The sequence below is a fragment of the Pteropus medius genome, unplaced genomic scaffold (genome assembly GCF_902729225.1).
Source record: "Pteropus medius unplaced genomic scaffold, Ma_sr-lr_union100, whole genome shotgun sequence".
NCBI classification, from domain to species: Eukaryota; Metazoa; Chordata; class Mammalia; order Chiroptera; family Pteropodidae; genus Pteropus; species Pteropus medius.
Genome location: NW_024342473.1, coordinates 18,559,611 through 18,578,527, shown reverse-complemented (window position 1 = coordinate 18,578,527; position 18,917 = coordinate 18,559,611). Strand labels below are relative to the sequence as shown.

Sequence of the window (18,917 nt, the reverse complement as noted above, 5' to 3'; positions counted from 1 at the left end):
AGAAAGAAAGAAAGAAAGAAAGAAAGAACGAAAAGAGATGCCCGAAATGTCAAAAAATGAACACTGCATTTACTATTGAGAGGCAACAGTGGAATCTAATCTTTCATTTTACATTCCAATTGAGGTTTTTGAAAGTGCTGGTCCTTCAAATATCATTCAATATTAGGCCTGGGAAATTATTCTGAGAATAGAATGGTACCAGAATTTGCTGATTATCTGCCAATATCAAGCAACAAACTACTTCCGAGGGTCCCCCAGCTGAGGTTCCTTCAAATTCTTTTCGTACTCTGGTTCCCACATCTCTACAATTTCATTTTCTCCAAAAGGAAAAGAAAGATTGACCTGCATTTTCCCAGCTGTGAATATTAATAACTGTGAAATTAAGATGTAGAATTATCTTTTTTTAAAATATTGTTATGTTTGCATGAAGTAGCTTTTCATTTAAATTTAAATATCTTCAACTAACACTATTGCTCCTTAATGCACAGATACATTTGAAAACCATGTTGAACAAGAGAATTTTAGTTCTAGCCTTGATTTTAGAAACTATCTTCAAAACCAGGAAATTTTTAAGTAAAATGGTGCAGAATTATCCTTCTCTTCCTCCACGCTCCCATACACACCACATTACAGTAGCTTCATATTCACAGATTATCACCTGTCTTAAACTGAATTGCACAAGTTATCTAAGGTCCAGCATAGTACCTGACATTTAATAGGTGCTCAATAAATGTTTGTGGAATGGACTTGAGATAGACTGGGTTTATAATTTCTAGGTCCTATATCAGAGACTGTCAGATGGAAGCATAATGTATCAAATGAGATATAAAAAGGCTAACCATTACAATTTTAAAGTAAATTTTAGAAGAAAAGGGATAATATTTGAGTTAGAACAGTGTCTACGACCTCTCGGAATTACTTTTGACCATGCTTTGAACAAAATATGTTCCACTGAGAGAGTATGCTTCCTACGTACCCCCTTTGATATGCCATTCCTGATTTTTAACGGCTCCCTCCACCTATGGAATGGTGAACAGTCCCTTAGCCAGAGAGGCAGTATAGCACTATGATTTGGAGTACAGGCTCTGGATGATTCTCAGACCTACAACTTACTAGCATGTGGCCATGGACAGGTTATTTAACTTCTCCCAGAAACATGCTGCACACCTATGTAGATGTAGTGAGATGATATATGCAAAGCACTTAACAGGTACTTGGCACACAGTAAGCGCTCAATCGATGCTGGCTATTAATAATCACAATTTAAAGCCTCAAATGCATTTTAAAAATTATCTATTTAACCAGCTTTATTGAGATGTAACTCATATACCAGAAAAGCCATCTTTTGAAGTATACAATTCAATGGTTGTATATTCAGCGTTGTACAACCATCACAAGATTACTGCTATCTACCTCCAGAACATTTCATCACTCGAAAAATAAACACCATATCCATCAGCAGTCATTTCCCTCTTTCCCCTTTTTCCAGCCCTGGGCAACCACTAATCTACTGATTCTGGACATTTCATATAAATAGGAGCATACAATATGTGGCCTTTTATAACTGGTTTCTTTCATTTAGCATAATGTTTTTAAGGTTCATCTATGTTATAGCATAGTACTTCATTCCATTTTTATGGCTGAATAAGATCCCATCTGTATGGATGTAGATATACCACAATCTGTTTATCAACTGTCATTTGATGGACATGGACATATGGATTATTTCTACTTTTTGGCAATTACAAATAACATCTTTGTACAAGTCTCTATGTGGCATTAAGATTTTGTCAAATGCTTTTTGTGTGTGTGCGTGGAAATGATTGTGTGGTTTTGTCCTTTATTTTATCAATATGAAGTATTATTACATTGATTTCTGGGCGTTAAACTAATGTTGCAAGGGATAAATCTCACTTGGTCAGGATGTATAATCCTTTTTATACGTCACTAGATTCTGCTTGCTAGTGTTTTTGTGTTTATAATTTATGAAAGACATTGGTGTATAGTTCTCATGTGATGTCTTTGTCTGGAAGGTCTTCTATACTTTGGCCTCAACTTTTTAAACTAATTTTCCCAAAGGTTTGATTTGCATAATCTTATTTTCAAGTTCATCTGCCTCTCAACTTTTCTCCCCAATCCCTTCCCGAGCCCCATTCTACTCCACTGAGACTTTCTATACTCTGCAGACTCTAGTTGTTTACTAATACTGCTCCCCACTTATCCATATCCTATAAGACCTATATCAAATCCCACTTTCTCTTCAAGTCTTGACAGACCATCCAACTCCCAGAAACCTCCCCCTTCCTGGGATGCTGATGTCATATTGCAAACTAACATTTGCTTATTGCTTACAATTTATAATACATTTAATTCTCACAACCCTGAGAAATATGTGTGCTTACAATTATTAAGCCAGTTTTGTACAGAATTAAGTGACTAGTCCATAATAGTATAAATACATAGTAAAGAAGATCAAACTCTAAGCTTTTGGTGGCTTTTTAAAGAAGAACAGTGCTCCATTTGACATATCACCTTCTAGCTCTGAGATTAAGCATTTATTTTTCAAAGTCTTTCCTCCTTGGTGTTGCTAACAAATATTTATAATGCTTGTTGACTACACATCAGATACTACTTGAGGTAGTAAAGAGAAGCCTATGAGATAGACTTTAAAAAGAATGCTATCCTCCCCATTGCCAAATCTATATATATGACCAGAAATTTTCATCTTCTGAAACTAAAGCTAAAAAAATCAACACTGAAACTGAGAAGCAAATCAGCTCACCCAAAGAGATTTAAAATGTTATTTATTGTACTAAAGTCCTTTTTAAATATTCTATACTAAGTAAACCAGAGACTTTTCTTTCTGAATCCAAATGTCTTTAGATTTGTATTAAGGCTTTAATTATATCTACTGAAGTAAGTAAACTTGTAACCTCATTGACTATAATATATCGAGTATGAGGCAATGATACACTATGAGGATAAGTAATCTGCCTGAAACCTAGAGAAAGAAATCAAAGAAAAATATCAAAATTAATAAAATGATACAATAGGGGTTTCTGCTTCTGGTCATAATGGAGTAACTGGCATTGGTCTTCCCCTGACACTGTAAACAACTAGACAAGTACATGAAATTTCTTTCTTCAAACTGTATATCAGACAGTATGGGACTGTGATTCTAGATATAAGAGAAACAGACAAGAGAAGACCTTTCTGCCAAAAGACTGTAGACTGCAGCATGGGATGGGGAGACCAAAGTAGAACATGGCAGTGTTACTGAATTGATGAAACAGATCAGAGTTTTCAGAGGCTGAGGGGGCTAAAATGTGATGGGCTGAGTACCAGAGGAAGAGAACGAGGTCCAGAAAATTCCAAGGAAGCCCCCATGAGTCTTTGGCTGACTGCTAAGCTGGGAATAAACGGGGCGAGGCTCTATGAGACTAGATTAAGAACAAAGACCAGGTAATCTGTATGCTGAATAATTCCCAGAGCTTGTACAGGCTGGCAGACAGACACTTGGGTTCTGACCAATCAGAGCGGAAAAGACCTTGTTGAACACTGGGTGCACTCAGTAGAAACTCCAGAAGGATCTCAACTTAGTAATCTGAGTAAATTTTAGTATCTCAGTAGATGATAAACTAGTCCTAATAAAGCTTAAAATTAAATGTCAAAAAGGTCAAGATGTACTGTAAGTGACTTAACCACCTGTCAGAAAAAAAAAGTACACTACTTTAAAGAATAACAAAATCCAAATGTTCAGTAATGGTCACAATGTTCAGCATCCTTTCAAAAAGTAACAGACATGAAAAAAGCAAATACATATACACACACATGTATGTATTTGAAGAAAATAATGGTCAAAGTTTTCCAAATCTGATGAAAGCTATAAACTCATAGATCCTTGAATTTTCAATGAACCTCGATTGGGGCAAAACCAAAAAACCACAGAAACACATCATAATCAAATTGTTGAAAACCAGTAAAAAGAGTATCTTAAAAGCAACCAGAGAAAAAACATTATGTATAGTAAAACAAAGTAAGAATGACTGCTAACTTCTCATTAGAAACAGTACAAGTAGATAAAAAACCAATGACATATTTAATGTTGAAAGTAAAATAAAATTAAAAATGTCTAATCAGAATTTTATATTCAGAAAAAAGACAGTAATAAAAAATGAAAATTAGATAAAGACATTTTCAGATAAACAAAAGCTGAGAGAATTCATCACTAGCAGACCTGCACTATAAAAAATGCTAAAGATCTTTACGCAGAAGGAAAATGATATAAGGAAAAGAAAAAAAAAAAGGAAGGCCAGAGATGTCAAGTATGTGAGTAAATGTCAAACAATTTTTTTTCATTTTTAAAAATTTTCAAAAAGCTGGTTGAACAAAAAGAGTAGAAATGTACTGTGGGGTACATAACATATGTAGTAGTATATCATAGGAAAACAATAGCATTAAGAATAAGATGAGAAATGGAAGAATTCTGTTGTTATATTATATATAAAGGACACAACATATGTAATAGTAGACTGTGATTAAGATGCGGGTTATAATTACTAAAGCAACCACTTTAAAAAGAGGTATAGCTAATAATCCAAAATAAAAGATAAAATGGAGTTCTTGATTCCTCCAAAAGAAGGCAGAAAAAGAGGGGAAAAGGAAAAAAACACCAGATGGGACAAGTAGAAAACAAAAACCAAGATGGGTGATTTAAATGCAACCATATCAATAATTAATTAAATATTGAACACCAACCCAAAAAATGGACACACAAGAATACATACGGTATTATTTCATTTATATGAATTCTAGAATCGGCAAAATTAATTAAAAGTATCAATGTTTGTCTGGAAATGCGGTTTTAGTCACAAAGAGACATGAGAAACCTTTTTAAAGTACGGAAAAATTCTGTATCTTGATTTGGATGATGTTTACATGAGTGTATACATTTGATACTTAAATAAGTGCATTTTATTGTATGTAAATTATACTTCAATAAAGTCTTTTTAGAAGTTAAAAAGAAAGTCTTAAATGGCAAAACAAAGATTTGAACCCAAGCAGCCTGGAAATGAGCATAATCATCTTACTGATTCACTATGCCACTTCTTGTCTGGCCTGAAAGATTAGGTCATCCATTGAATTAAGTTTCCAATATGTGACACTGTGAATTTTTAAAAAGAGCACTCAGTTTTTAGACCAAAATATCTTTGGAAGAAAAAGTTAAATGCTTAGAAATCCTAATAGCTATATGATGACATCAGTGATGAACATTACAGGACAAATGAGAGATTTAGACCATGTTCCTAGATGAAGAGTCAATCATGTAGAGAAAGCACTTACTCTCAATCTAATATTGACAGGTAACAACGCCAATTAAAAGTCCAATGGACCACTGGTTGATTAACGATAAAAAGGTTAAAGCAGGGAAAGATACTTTAAGTACTTTATTTTAGTTTAAAAATTATGTACATTCATGCTCCAGTCTTTGGATATAGGACCAAGGACTTTTCTTTAATTATGGGTCCACCTATCCTTTCTGATTAAAACATATCCTTAAAATATTTTTTAAGATTTCTGGTTTCAGTTTCTTCAAAGTGGAGTGAGGACTTTAAAACATTTGCAAAACAATCCAAGCGCACACTCTAGCTAGATTTATATTTTCCCTCCAATCTTTTACAATTGTCTTGCCCACTCCTAGATGATTCCAGTTTCCCTTAGCATCTAGTCCTTAGCAAATCCTTTCAAAGAATTAGACTTAGTTTAAGTAAGAACAATAAATTATTTTACACTTACATTTTGGTTTATAGATATCATTGAAATTTCAAAATTACTGTAACAAGTACAACTAGAATAAAAGGTTTGGAAACAAACAAGATTAACTCTTGACAAACATAAAACTGTAATCTGTAACTATAAATTAACACTCAGGTATATTAATCTCTAATGAAATTTTTAAAGATGAGTCAGTTTAACCAAGTATCATTAACTGTATCAGGTGATGTAATCAAGTCCTTAGACCCGTGCTGTTCAATACAGTAGTTATTAGCCACACGTGGCTACAGAGCACTTGACCAGGCACTAGTCTGAACTGAGATGTGCTGTAAATGTAAAATATATACCTAATTTCAAAGACTTCATTTTGGAGAAAAGAATGCAAAATACTGTGGTAATATTTTTATATTGGTCATAAGTTAAAATATTTTGGAAATGTCAGATTAAATAAAATTATGAAATTAACTAACTTTTAAAAAATTTAATGTGGCTAATAGCAAATTTTAAATGTCGAAGGTTGCTCTCATTCTATTTCTATTAGGTAGCACTGTCCTAGATCTGCAAACATCTTTTGTTTAATAGCAATGTCATCTGTGAAGTTCTACTTGATAAAGTAAACCAGATTCTCTTTTTTATCATCTCTGTTACCTGAATCCAAGACATTTTGGAGTAGCATTCGTTAAAAACCTCTCTAAGCAGACTTTTGACTCTTTATCAGGAATCAATAAACTATGGCCTATGGGCCAAATGTGGCCTGCTGCCTATTTTATTTAGTATAGCTGAAGAGCTAAGAACAGTTTTTGTGTTTTTAAATGGTTGAGGGGAAAAAAATCAAAAGAAGATTAATATTTTGTGATGTGTAAAAATTATATGAAATTCAAATTTTAATATCTGTAAATAAAGATTATGGGCCTGCAGCCATAAACTTGTATATTACCTATGGCTACTTCACACTACAAGGGCATAGACGAGCAGCTGCAGCAGAGACTGTATTGCCTACAAAGTCTATGTCGTTTACTATCTGGCCTTTTACAGGAAAAGTCTGCTGATCTCTGCTCTGTATCATCCCTTATAACTCATGGACCTGTTAATTGCCAACTGCACCAACAGGATCTGGTGAAATAATGAGAGGAGAGAGTTGTGTTTCTATTTTAATCTCTACCAGAGATTAATTTATAAACAATAATGCTTCCGCTATTATTGTTCTTGACTCAAGAAAGTCATCAGAACCCCATCCATTGGGGCAATCTCTTCTGGAATGGTTTTTTGTTTGTGTTTGCTTCTGATACGTGTTCTTTTTATTTCAAAAGGTAATAGGGTTTTGTTTGTTTGTCTGGGTCAGGTTTTACACAGATGGCAATCACAAAAGTGCTCAGAGATCTGTGGCATCAAATGTGCGCCTATACTTCGACATTCGTCCGTCTTCCAGCTACACGACCGACGCTGCCCTCTGAGGGTTTGGGTGCTCACCGCCCTTTGGTGTCCAGCCTCTCTGTGTAACATTTTCAGTTTTCTTTTAAACCTTCTACTCATTTGCAGGACTGATCCTCAACCCATGGTTTCCCAGATACCTACCTCAGTAGACCCTGTGAATGCAATCTTGTCTATGCCAATATGAGAAGCTATTGCTGCCCCAGCCGTCGGCCCAAATCCTGGCAAAATATTGATGACTCCTGGTGGAAAGCCAGCCTAACAAAACAAAATTGAAGGAAACGTGGGCTGTGATGAAGTACATTAAATCAGATATGCTCCAGTAGGCCCCAACTGTATGGGAAGTAGGGGACACTCCTAAAGGCGGTTTCTCTTACCTCCTTGATGAGGGCTCCCATGTAGAGCGCGCTGAGCGGTGTCTGCTCTGCTGGTTTAATAACTACTGTATTACCACAGCACAGAGCTGGAGCAATTTTCCAGGCAAACATCAGCAGGGGGAAGTTCCACTGAAAGGAAAAAACTCAAGGTTGATAGATGAAAAATATTCCTCCACAACTTTGTTTTCAAGCTGTGACTTCTCAGATTTCTCAGACTAGTCCTCAACATAAATCTTGTCTCACCACAAAGTGTAGATGTTTGGATTTTTTTTAATTACTTCATTACGAATACAGTAGGACTGACCTTGACAATCCAAATTACTGTATTCCAAGTACCCACCAAAAGAAATCTCATGGTGTAAAGGGAATCTTTGTTTTTTCCCTTGTTTTGTTTTGGTTTTTCATTGTTGTTATTCTACATGTTTTTAAAACTAAACTTTGGTTCCAGTAAGTTCTTGTGTATGAGAACTTTTTCTTGCATTTGTGATTTTTACACAGAAATGTCAGACTGGTATGAAAACTCTTCAGTGTGGAAGAACGAGAAGAGAAAGTCCCAGCTGTGAATTACATTTAAGTCAATGCACATTTCAAGGTAGCACCTCTTCTTTACATATGTGTATTGTCGCAAAACACATGATTGCAAAAAAATTAAGATATGCTTTTATTTATTATTGTAAAGTATATCTTTATTTATTATTAATTAATAAATTATTAGTATGCAATAATTTTAGTTTGTCTTGTATTGTCATATGCTCAGGCATGAGGCTCAGCACTATCAGGTGTTGTTGATAATTTCATTAAGAAAGAAAACAGAAATCCTGGTCCCCTGGCTTCAGCCCCTGACCACAATGTGTTTCTGCCTGAAGCATCTCAGCTGCCATCCTTGAAAGATTCTCACTGGCCCTGGCAAGCTTGCAAAAATATACAAGTGTCTTGCCTTCACCAAACACCCAATTTCTTTTCCCCTTAGTTGTTTATAAACTTGGGAGTCCACAGTGATGTTTTAATTCCATCTACAGTATATAAATCTTGGTTGCTGTAATTGAGCTGGAGCTGGCTGACAAGCAGCTCTTGTCCTGTCAGTGAAAGCTGCAGCTCTGAAAGTCTGGGAAGGGCAAGAAGAGCAGGTTTGAGTTCCTGCAGTTAAGGTGACAGACCTCACCTTGCTCTGATCCAAGTGGGATTTCTTTCCCTGGGTAGTTTAGGAACAGAACTTAAACCAAAACTCTCATTTTTCGTTTTCATTCTCTAATAAATTTCACAGTAACCAGGAGTTTGTAAAAAAAAAAAAAAACATTAATACCGCTCAAAAAGCTTTGCCCCCAAAGCCAAAGATTATCTTGATTTAGTCTCTTGTGTTTTGAAAAGAGAAACTTCTTGACTATAGTGTAAGAGTTTAGTTTGAACCTCCCCTGAAATCCTTGCCAGAACTATTAGCTAGTATTGTTGCAAGTTTCGATGTATGGTGCCAAGGCTGTGTATGGGAGAGAGAGAGAAAAAAGACAATGTTTAATGTTTCAATCCAAACACAAAGCACTGCATCTATTTCCCTTTACAAGACACACAACAGCCTAGCATGGTTTCAATTATGACCGTGACGTTAATTGTACTGCTGTGTCTTCTGTAGAGTCTTCTATCTTCGATTCTTATGAAAAGAAACAGTGGGAAAGAATGGGGATTAAAAGACCATATAAAACAATATGCCTGGAAAGATGGTGAGTCACAGTTTTAAAAAATAAACAAGCAAATATAACAAAGCATTAATTTTCCATAAGCCAAATGGACATCCATAACCAAGGGGCAGGTTATTAATACACTGGGGTTGGCTTTGCTTATTTTAATCATGAGAATTCCATGACTTGAGAACTCAACTCCTGGTAACGGAGCTGAAACCCTATTAACCTGTTCAAATAAGCATTTGCAGGGAGGCTGTTAAAGATATGTCAACAACATGAGCTCAGTTTTTTTCCCCCAGTAATGGAAAACACACATCGCTGAGGTCCATGTTTTATGTATCTTTAAGAGAACTGGTTCAAGTGAAAATAAATTACAAGGCGCAAGGAGATATACTCACTGGGATGATCTGTCCACACACTCCGATGGGCTCGTGTCTTGTAAAGGTAAAATAGTCTCCATCTGAAGGAAATGAGCATGGTCACTACCACAGAATTCAGATTACAAGAAAAAAATGCAGAGGGAGAATTTGGGTGAAGGAAAAAAAAACTATAAATAAAGTTGAGAAAATATCCTCCTCAACCATGTATGGAAGCTGGTAGACCTAGCACTTGACATAAGGTATCTCCAGATATGGCTCTCAGACACCCAAGCAGAGTGCTGACCTCGAAGGCAAAATGCAGGACAAGCTGATGGCACTAGAAGCAGTCCTGGGGAAGGGCAGGGAGGGGGCTGGGAGAGCTGGAAACTGGAAAATATCGAATATGAAATTTTATATTAAATACTAAAAAGATACTTATATGTAGAACAGTTATTCAATTTAAAAACTGAGGTATCTCAAATTTTAAATAACTTTATAAAGTATTTCTTAAAAACGAAGTATAATGCTATTGGGTAAATTTGAAATGCTAGGCTACTGGAAAAAGTGAGGAGTAAAAGTAAAATCTATTCATTATTCAATCCAGGCATCAAAATGCACTTCCTGGGCACTGGGTGAATGCAGGAATATGTAGGTCTATTTCAAGAAGGCAAAAAAAAAGTCCACTTAAAGAATGTTCCATCAATAAACCAAAGCCTCTGCCCTCAAACTAGCCATGGAAATAGGGATGATTTAAGAACTTTGTTTTCCTTATAAGAGCAAAAGGAAATTGAAATAAGCACCCCAGAAATCCAAACCAATTCTTCTTCAGGAAAATGCCATTACGTTTATCGGAATTCTTTTAAATGGCTAAGTGAAATAACCAAAGAATGACTGGTTTTTAGCGTATGTCTTTTCATTTCTGGTACTGGGCAAAGTCTTTGTTTTTCCCTCAGTTGCCAGCCCTGATGTTTGTCTTCTCTCTCAAAAGCTATCCCCCTGGGAAAGTGAAGGCCCTCAGTTGATACTGATGAAAAGTGTTACTATTACAGATAGGGATGAAGGTGGGGACAAGAGGAGTGTGTGGGCTGGGGAAGAGAAATGATGTGATTGTTTATCATTGTCTCTCAACACATCTGAATCACTAATATTCATTGCACAGAATCATTTGAATTAAATTCAAAATTATATATTTTAAAATAATTAAAGGTCTTCCTCCCTCCTTCCTTCTCGCCCTCCCTCCCTCTCTCACTGTCTCTACTGGACTTCTTCCCAGAATTAACAGCTATCTGTTGCTGGTGTATCTTTTCAAAGAATTTTTTTTCATACAAGTATATGTAGCATCCTTTTATTCCCCCCCTACCATTTTTTAAAATACAAATGGCATCACATTATTCACAGTCTTCAATATTTTTCCAATTTTTCTTTTTCATATAAAGCTAACATATTTGGCTGCTGAATGTTATTGCACTGGCTCAATAAATAATGGTACTACTTGTAAACTATCCTGAGGGACACAGAGATTGCTTTCAGTTTAGGCTATTATAAATAATGCTGTAAACAGTTATCATTTTATATATCTTGGCATATCTGTGGAATTTCATGGTCTAAGCATATGTGCATTTCGCATTTTGAGAAATCTTGCCAAATCACCCTTCAGAAAAGTTACACAATTCATAATTCCAACAACATGGTATTTTTTCCTACCCTTAAACACTGGGATTTTTCAAACATTTTAATTTCAGTCAACCTGACAGGTGGAAAACGGCAATTCTTTTTGATTTGTGTTTAATGATATATGGGTTGAATATCTTTTTATGTTTACTGGCCAATTTCCTTTTCCTCAGGTTTATATCCTTTGCCATTTTTCTATTGGGTTATTCATCATTTTAGTCACTCAAAGAACTCTATGTATATTAAGGAAATTAGGCCTTTGTTATGAGTATAAACAAAGTTTTTCCCTAATCTGCTGCTTGTCTCCTAATTTTGTTTTATGTGTATTTCTTTAAATGGAAGAAATTGGGAAGTAGGCAGCATTCAGCAAATGTAGGAAGGAAATGATTGTAGACTATATCACCATTACAACAACAAAAAAAAACAGACAATATGTGGAAACTGTCCACAGGATGGCTGTAAGAAGTCTGAATAATGTTTTAAAAATCAAATTAAGTATTTTAGTTTTGTATGCAGACAACTTAAGATTTTCATAGAAATCATTCTTTACAATAGTCCAAATTACTACCCTTATTCAATTTATAAACCTCCAGAAAGGTGGTTTGTTTGTTTTTTTTATATTAATACTTTTAATGTTTCACATTGTGGGTTTTTGTTTTTTTTTTCCCAGAAGATATAAATGTGATGTCAGGCTCTTCTTCCAAGGAAGGTCTTCTATGAGGAGCAATGACACCCATCAATAGGCTAGAGTTTCATCTTCAGGGAAATCCCTCCTAACTAAACTCTACAATTTGGCTAAGGTGATAGATTCAGGTAGATAATCACAGACCTTAAAATCAGAGTGTAAGATAAAGATGGAATGCAAATGAACTGAGGAAAAAAAATGAGACTACGAACTGAAGAACAACACAGGTGTTTGTTTAGCAGCAAGTGTAGGAAACTGGAATGGTTCAGAGAAAGTCCACAAGGCACTTGCACAAGCATAGCATGGTGATTCAGTAAGCATTTCCACAAACATTCTAAGTCCTTAAGAATTTAGTTATATTACTTACATAATTTTGCAAGTTACGGAAGAAATAAAAGAGAGAAGAAGAAAATGTAGGCAAAATCTTAAAAAGCTGACCTCATAAGGAACTGAATTCAATTCCATAATTGTGTCCCAAGAGACACTGAGTCGTGGAGAATGAAAACTTTTTTGGATAAACTGTTTATAGACTGTACGATTAGCTAAAAGCTGACACAAAGAAAGGGACTGAAGAATCTTCCATCCCTACGGTTCCTCTAAGTAGTTAACAAAGAGATAAAGGGTGGTTTTGGTGCTTAAACTCTTCCCAACTGAGAACTAAGTGAAAGACATAAAGAAAGGGCCTTGAGCTCAGTCTGCATTCTCATCTAGTCACCCCTACTCTGACCTGGGGTGCCTGGCAAACAAAGAACTGTGCTTTCCATGTGTACCCTTGTCTAGGGCAAAAGGTACCTCAGAGGTCCTTCACAGCTATTATAATCTTGACTCCAATCTCACCAAGCTTCTAGACTAAAGTTACCCAAAGGCCAATTGCTCAAGAGCCATCTTCATAATTTTTGCTGTATCCAAGTATCACTTACTCTATTACTTAATAATTCTGTTAAGTCAACTCATCTTTTAAAAATATGTAAATAGCTACTTGTCAGCCTCACCTTAATGAAAATCTATGAAACAACTGGTTGTATGAGCTAGCAATACTTTCTTCTAATGTTTTTCAAATCTAATAATTAAAATAAAAAATGTTCACTACTTTATTGTATAGAATCATCTTGCCATGTGGTATATAATACTGTACTTCTCAAATTTAAATGTGCACACAAAGTATCTGGAGATCTTGTTAAAATGCAGACTCTGAATCAGTGAGTCTGGGGGCAGGACCTGAGAATCTACATTTCTGTAAGTTTCCATGTGACACCGATGCTTCTGATCCACAGACCACAATCTGAGTACTGAGGTTCAAAGGAACCAAGTGGGTGAAGGGGAGTCCACAGTTGCTTTACAGCTGCTAACTTCATTGCTATTTACTTTTTGCCTCTCTGATAACTCTACTAATTTGCCTGAAAGGAGTCTGAAGTGTAGAAGAATCTGATCGATGTTTTTAATACTTTTAAAATAGCAAAATAAGAACAAAATGTATATAATTCTATAGAATCTTACAAAGTATTTCCACATTCATATCTCATTTCACACTCAAAACACTAAAAATATAGGTCAAATGTTATTATCAGAATTTTATAAATAAAGAAAATATGGCAGAGAGGTTAAGTCCAGAGTGATATAATTGGTGAAGTTGTGACTCCTGGACTAGGAGCTGGGTCATTGGACTTCAAGTTCATTTTCCTTAGAAACGTGTTAAAGACTCTTTTGTGAATAAGGTGTTGAATTTAGGTGGATATCACAAACCATAGAATCAGTGTTATATTGAGAAGGAATGCAAATGGGGAAAATGACAACCTTTTTGTGAAAGGTAAAAATGATTCTTTGAGGATTAAATATGCGGACAAAGAGAACTCACATAAACTATAGCATCTTAAGTTATAAAGGGAACTCTGCAGAGCAACAACCTCTTCCCTTGAGCTGTTGCCTCTCTCCTCTTCGCCTAGAAGAGTAGACTCATAGGGCGACAGTATTAACTTCTCCTTCTCCCTTCTCTACCCAAATTGATATATAATGATTAACTCTTCTCTGCCCTCCAAAAAATAATAACCCATATTCCTATCTTTTATGCTTAACCATGCTCTCCAAATACTACAAGATCTCACCTGAATGTTCACACCTCATGAGGAATAAAAAAATCTTAGAATTAGAGACTTTACTATACTATAAATTTGGCTGAACTATAGACCAAACTTTACTGAATATATGTAGACTGAGCCATTTCTAGAATTATATTAAGAAAAGTCTTCATCCCTGGAAATGAGTAATGAAGAAAGCCTCTGCTGTATTTGTGAAACACAGCTGAATTACTGTCATAGGTTCTTTGATGGGGGCTCGTTGTATTACACAGGAGAGATAGCAAGTACTTAGTTAATTAGAACAATTTAATTATTTGGATTATTCTTTCAGGGTAAACATCACTTCTTAAAGCAGATTTTATAGTTGCTTGAAAAAAAATTTGACATAATTTTTGTTCTCATAAGAATGTCTGACATTGGCACAGTCTATAATAAACTAGACAGTACAAATGGGCGATAGATATAGTCAGGAAAATAAAAAAAAACCTGAAATGTGTTGGAAATTGAGGAGAAGTTTATCAAAAATGGCCCTCAAGAACTAGCTCTCAATTACACTACTGAGTATTTTAAGAACTGCAGCTTATTTGATATACCTGTTTGCACAAAAAAAATGAGATTTTTTAATAGATAAAAATCTGTAACACAATTCAGTGAATGGAAGGCCATCTTCCAATCTCTAATCTGTGTACAGAATTATCTTGTGAGGAGCTGAGAACCTTTTTGATGGCCCCAGTATTAAACACTTAGACCAGCTACACTGAACTATTCCATTATGTCCCTCGGAAGATTAGTACGTGTTTTGACAATGAACAGATCTCGCTGAACATTTTACAGCTAAATGATAAACCATAAATGCCTATACAAACATTGAGATGACATTAGTATACAGTGGTGCTAACACTATTCTTTCCAGGAGTCTGCCGGTAGCTTCTCTGATTTTAGATTACACGTTCCTGAATCTGTCAGGAAGTTATCTTAGCTCTATCACTACTCCATACTGTGGTCTTTAAAAAAAGTTACTTTATTTTTCTCTAGACCTCAGTTTCTTTGTCAGAAAAACAAGGAGATTGGTCTTAGGGATCCCTGGGGTCTTTTTCAATCTTAACCTCTCAAAGAGGTTACATACGAAGCTGACTTCATGACCTCCTGCCACCACCAATTCAGGTCCCACTAACCGCCCTACATTCTCAGGTGGGCAAAGCAAATAGCTCCTCAGTCTCAGTGAACAATATGAGTGAACGATGAGATCTCACCGTATGCATTCTCTATTGACAGCACTAATCTAGACCTCACTGTTGAAGGTAAAACCTCAGGATCTGAGTCAATGTCTGAGCGTTTTTAGCTTATTCTTTGTTTAACAAGTAAAACTAAAAGGGGATCGAAGTAGAGAAATAATTACATATGACATAGGTAATTTTCTAAACTTTTCTACATGCTAATGTATCATAAAGCTATTTTATGTCAGAATTCAGCTTAAAGCATGGGCTATATTTCTCTGCTTACATACCACAAAATCAATAAAATCAACACTTGTTACAGAGAAAAACTATATGCAAATCAGTTAACCTCCATTTCTCCCTCAGTTAACTGAAAACAAGCTTTGATACTCTAAAAAGTTTGTGAACATGAGAGGAACAGAGGATTATGATACAGTTTTAAAATAATCAAAATGAGGATAATAATACTTTCCATGCAGGGCTGCTATAAGATTAGAGATAATATAATGAGCACAAAGAAAGTGTTCAATAAATCATAGTAATGGTTATTATTTATCATCATAATTAAGAGTTGCCATAATAGAAGGGTCAAAGCATAAAATTTATGGTCAGAAACAATGGCTCCATTGAGTACCATGGCAGGAAATAACGAACATTAAGACCCTTGTGAATGAAACAGAAACTACATGATTCTGTGTGGACCTTGAGTGGGACATAACGGAAAGGAATGGGAGACGCTCTCAAGTCAGGAGAAAAGGTGTCCAGCAGATAACTCAACAATGGTCATGCCATAACTTTCCCCCTCTCTTCCTAAGTTTTCTAGAGGGAGGCTACACTATAGGGGGAGGGGAAAAAAGCAGGTACTTGCTCTCTCCAACTGATTTCTCATTACGTAGTTGAAATGTTCTTTCTAAATTGCAATTTTGATCATGACATTTATCTATTTAAAATAATTCAGTGACTCACCATTGCTAAGGAATAAAACTCATAGTATGGTTTACTCAGACCAAGAGCCCCATGGTCTTCTATATCTGGCTATACTTTCAGATCCACTGCCACACTGTACTCTCCTCCTTCCATGCTTTGTAGTGGTTACTACCACCACCTGTGATGGCCCTATCTCCATCATCACTTACCTACCCTTCACCTCACATCCTTCTCCAGGAAGCCTTAATACTGGGTGAGATTGCCTCTCCTATGAAGTCCCATTGAACTTTATGCTTCCATATCTGAATAAGCCACACTATATTGCAATTGCTTGTCTACTTGTTTGTTTTCTTTACAGTATTTACTTACTGTGTAGCCCCTATGCTTAACACAGAACCTAAAACATAACAGGTGCTCAAAAACAAACCAAAAAACTTGTAGAATGAAAGAAATGAGTGAATGAGAAGTTGAAGTTGATGTCTGGTACAGGAGGTGAAGGAAGAGCCCTTCACATTATATGGTAGATTGCCTGGCCTTCCTAAATGGGGAGGAGTGAAAGAGATAATAGTATAATTTTTCCCACTCTTTTTGGTGCTTATTATTTAATGTCATAGAGGCTAAGCTGGATGAACCATGGATTATGATTCGGTGTAACAAAGCAGTCTTACATTTTAAGTTAAAAAATAAAAGACTTTCAGCTTTATTCTTTATGGATGACCTGACAGAACTATACTCTTCATCTCTTTATTTCCTCTAGGAGCAATGGTTCAGTGCTGGCTAATTCAGTGTCCACACCAACATTATAGAACATAACTACCATGAATAATGAGAATCAATTGTATATTAATCTAAAAATCTACAGAGGGCGACTGATCTCTTCCTCTTAGTGCCCTGTTGAACTGGCCTCCATAAGAAGAGGGCCTACAATGACAGAAAGAGACCTGGGTTTGAATCTCATGTCTGCTACTTACTAGCCATGTGACCTTGTTCAAGACAGTAAACCTTTGCTGTCTCATTTTCTTACCTGTAAAATGGGTACAATACCTCTTAAGATCCTTATTTGGCCTAACAAATAAATTTCTATTTTGATGCCTTCCGTTTCACCTTATTCCTAAGATATTGTAAATCATTTGAATAGATATTTAAATACCTGAAACATATTTGTTGTTTTAATAGTGAAATGGCCAGTGGAGAGGGGCTCAAAAAAAAAAAAAAAAAAAAAGCTAGGGCCTTTGATCTTGTTAATTTATCTTCCTGCATTGAAGTAGAGGAGACCAACCTTGAAAGGTTGACACGTGTCCTGTCTTTGACAAAGGTTTAATTCCTAGGTCCTCTAACAGGTTTACTCATACCAAATAATGGCTCTGCCTCATTTAGGCCATTTTTGAATCCTGCAAGTGATGCTGGAGAACAGTGGTTCTGTGATATCCTTAGAGCTGGGACTGAACTAAGATTCTGACATTCCCTAAAAGCAATCTTCCCCATCCTTCTGAGTCTGCTGAACAAGGGAAACCTCTGGATGGCAGGGAAGAGTGCCTATAATCGGAAGCCCATTTTCTAAAGACTAACATTCCACATGTCCCTATCACTCATAGAGGTAATTTCAAAATAGTCCTCTGAAGTCTATTCTCTGTCCCTTCTCCACTCTTACTGGAACTTCTTCTCTTCTTGCCCTATGCCTAAATGAAGCATCACAACAGTCACTTGGTTAGTGCTGGTCTCTGCATCCTCTCCTTGTTACTTAAGGCACAGGGCCAGCAGCCTAGGCATCAGGCAGCTGGTTAGGAATGCAGAATCTCAGGGCCCGCCCCAGACCTATTCAATGAAAATTTGCACTTGAAGAAGATCCCAGGTGATATATACGCACAGTAAAGTTTGAGAAGCGCTGCTTTAAGCCATCCTCACTGTCAGCCAACCATCCTCTCTTCTGTTAAGTTAATCCTCCTCAGCCTAGGAAGGCCCTGAAAGAGCATTCCAAAGTTCCTAGCTTATCTTCTACTCTTCCTAGTGTGCACATGGAAATCAGGCTGTTTTCTGGAGAACACAGGTATAGTACCTGGCACTGTACTTAGAAGCATCCAGGAGCCACTCAATGACCATATATTTTATTTCCTTATACCTATTCACCACTCCCAATATCCACATGGCTCCTTCAGTCAGTCCTTTTTCTGTCAAGATATCTCTTCCTCCCGGTATCTAAAATGAAGTGAGTCAGCAGGCTCTAATGTCAAAATTTCAGCTCTACAACTTACTGCTGGGCGAATTAGGAAAACTACTTAACTTGTCTAGGCCTCAGTTTCCTCCTCTGTCAATGATGTGAAAGCATTCCGTGTGATATTAGCTATCACCAGTAGTCCCACTCAGATAGAGATCTTCCCACCAACTAACTTAGTTTAGTTTCCTTCCCCTTTTAAAGGACCAAGTCATATGACTTAAAAAAAAAAAAAAGGTATCAGGATGATTGTTGTTTTTATAGATTGTACAAGTTATTCATGGTCATTATAGAAAATACAGAAAAATATTTTTTAAAAAGAAATATATCGTCCATAATCTCACCACTAAGAGAAAACAACTATTAACTATTAGAGTATTTCCTTCCAAACAAGTAGATGTTACATTTCAGAAGGGTAAGAATCAAGTTGTAATCTTCTCGGAATTTTCTCTGACTTCTCCATGCCCAATGCCTCTTCATACCCCCAGAACTCAACCTGGCACAGTGCTAAG

The 18,917-nt window shown here is 36.0% G+C and overlaps 1 protein-coding gene across 2 annotated transcripts in view; it reads right to left on the bottom strand.

The window, feature by feature from the left end:
* Positions 1-18,917, bottom strand: part of ALDH1A2 (aldehyde dehydrogenase 1 family member A2) — an 88,471-nt gene that overhangs the window by 26,325 nt on the left and 43,229 nt on the right. For both annotated transcript variants that reach the window (XM_039865481.1, XM_039865482.1), the window contains exons 6-8: positions 9,658-9,719; positions 7,584-7,712; positions 7,351-7,464 (exon numbers count right to left, since the gene is read on the bottom strand). In XM_039865481.1, the coding sequence (XP_039721415.1) occupies positions 7,351-7,464; positions 7,584-7,712; positions 9,658-9,719 (305 nt within the window). The remainder of the gene's footprint in view (positions 1-7,350; positions 7,465-7,583; positions 7,713-9,657; positions 9,720-18,917) is intronic.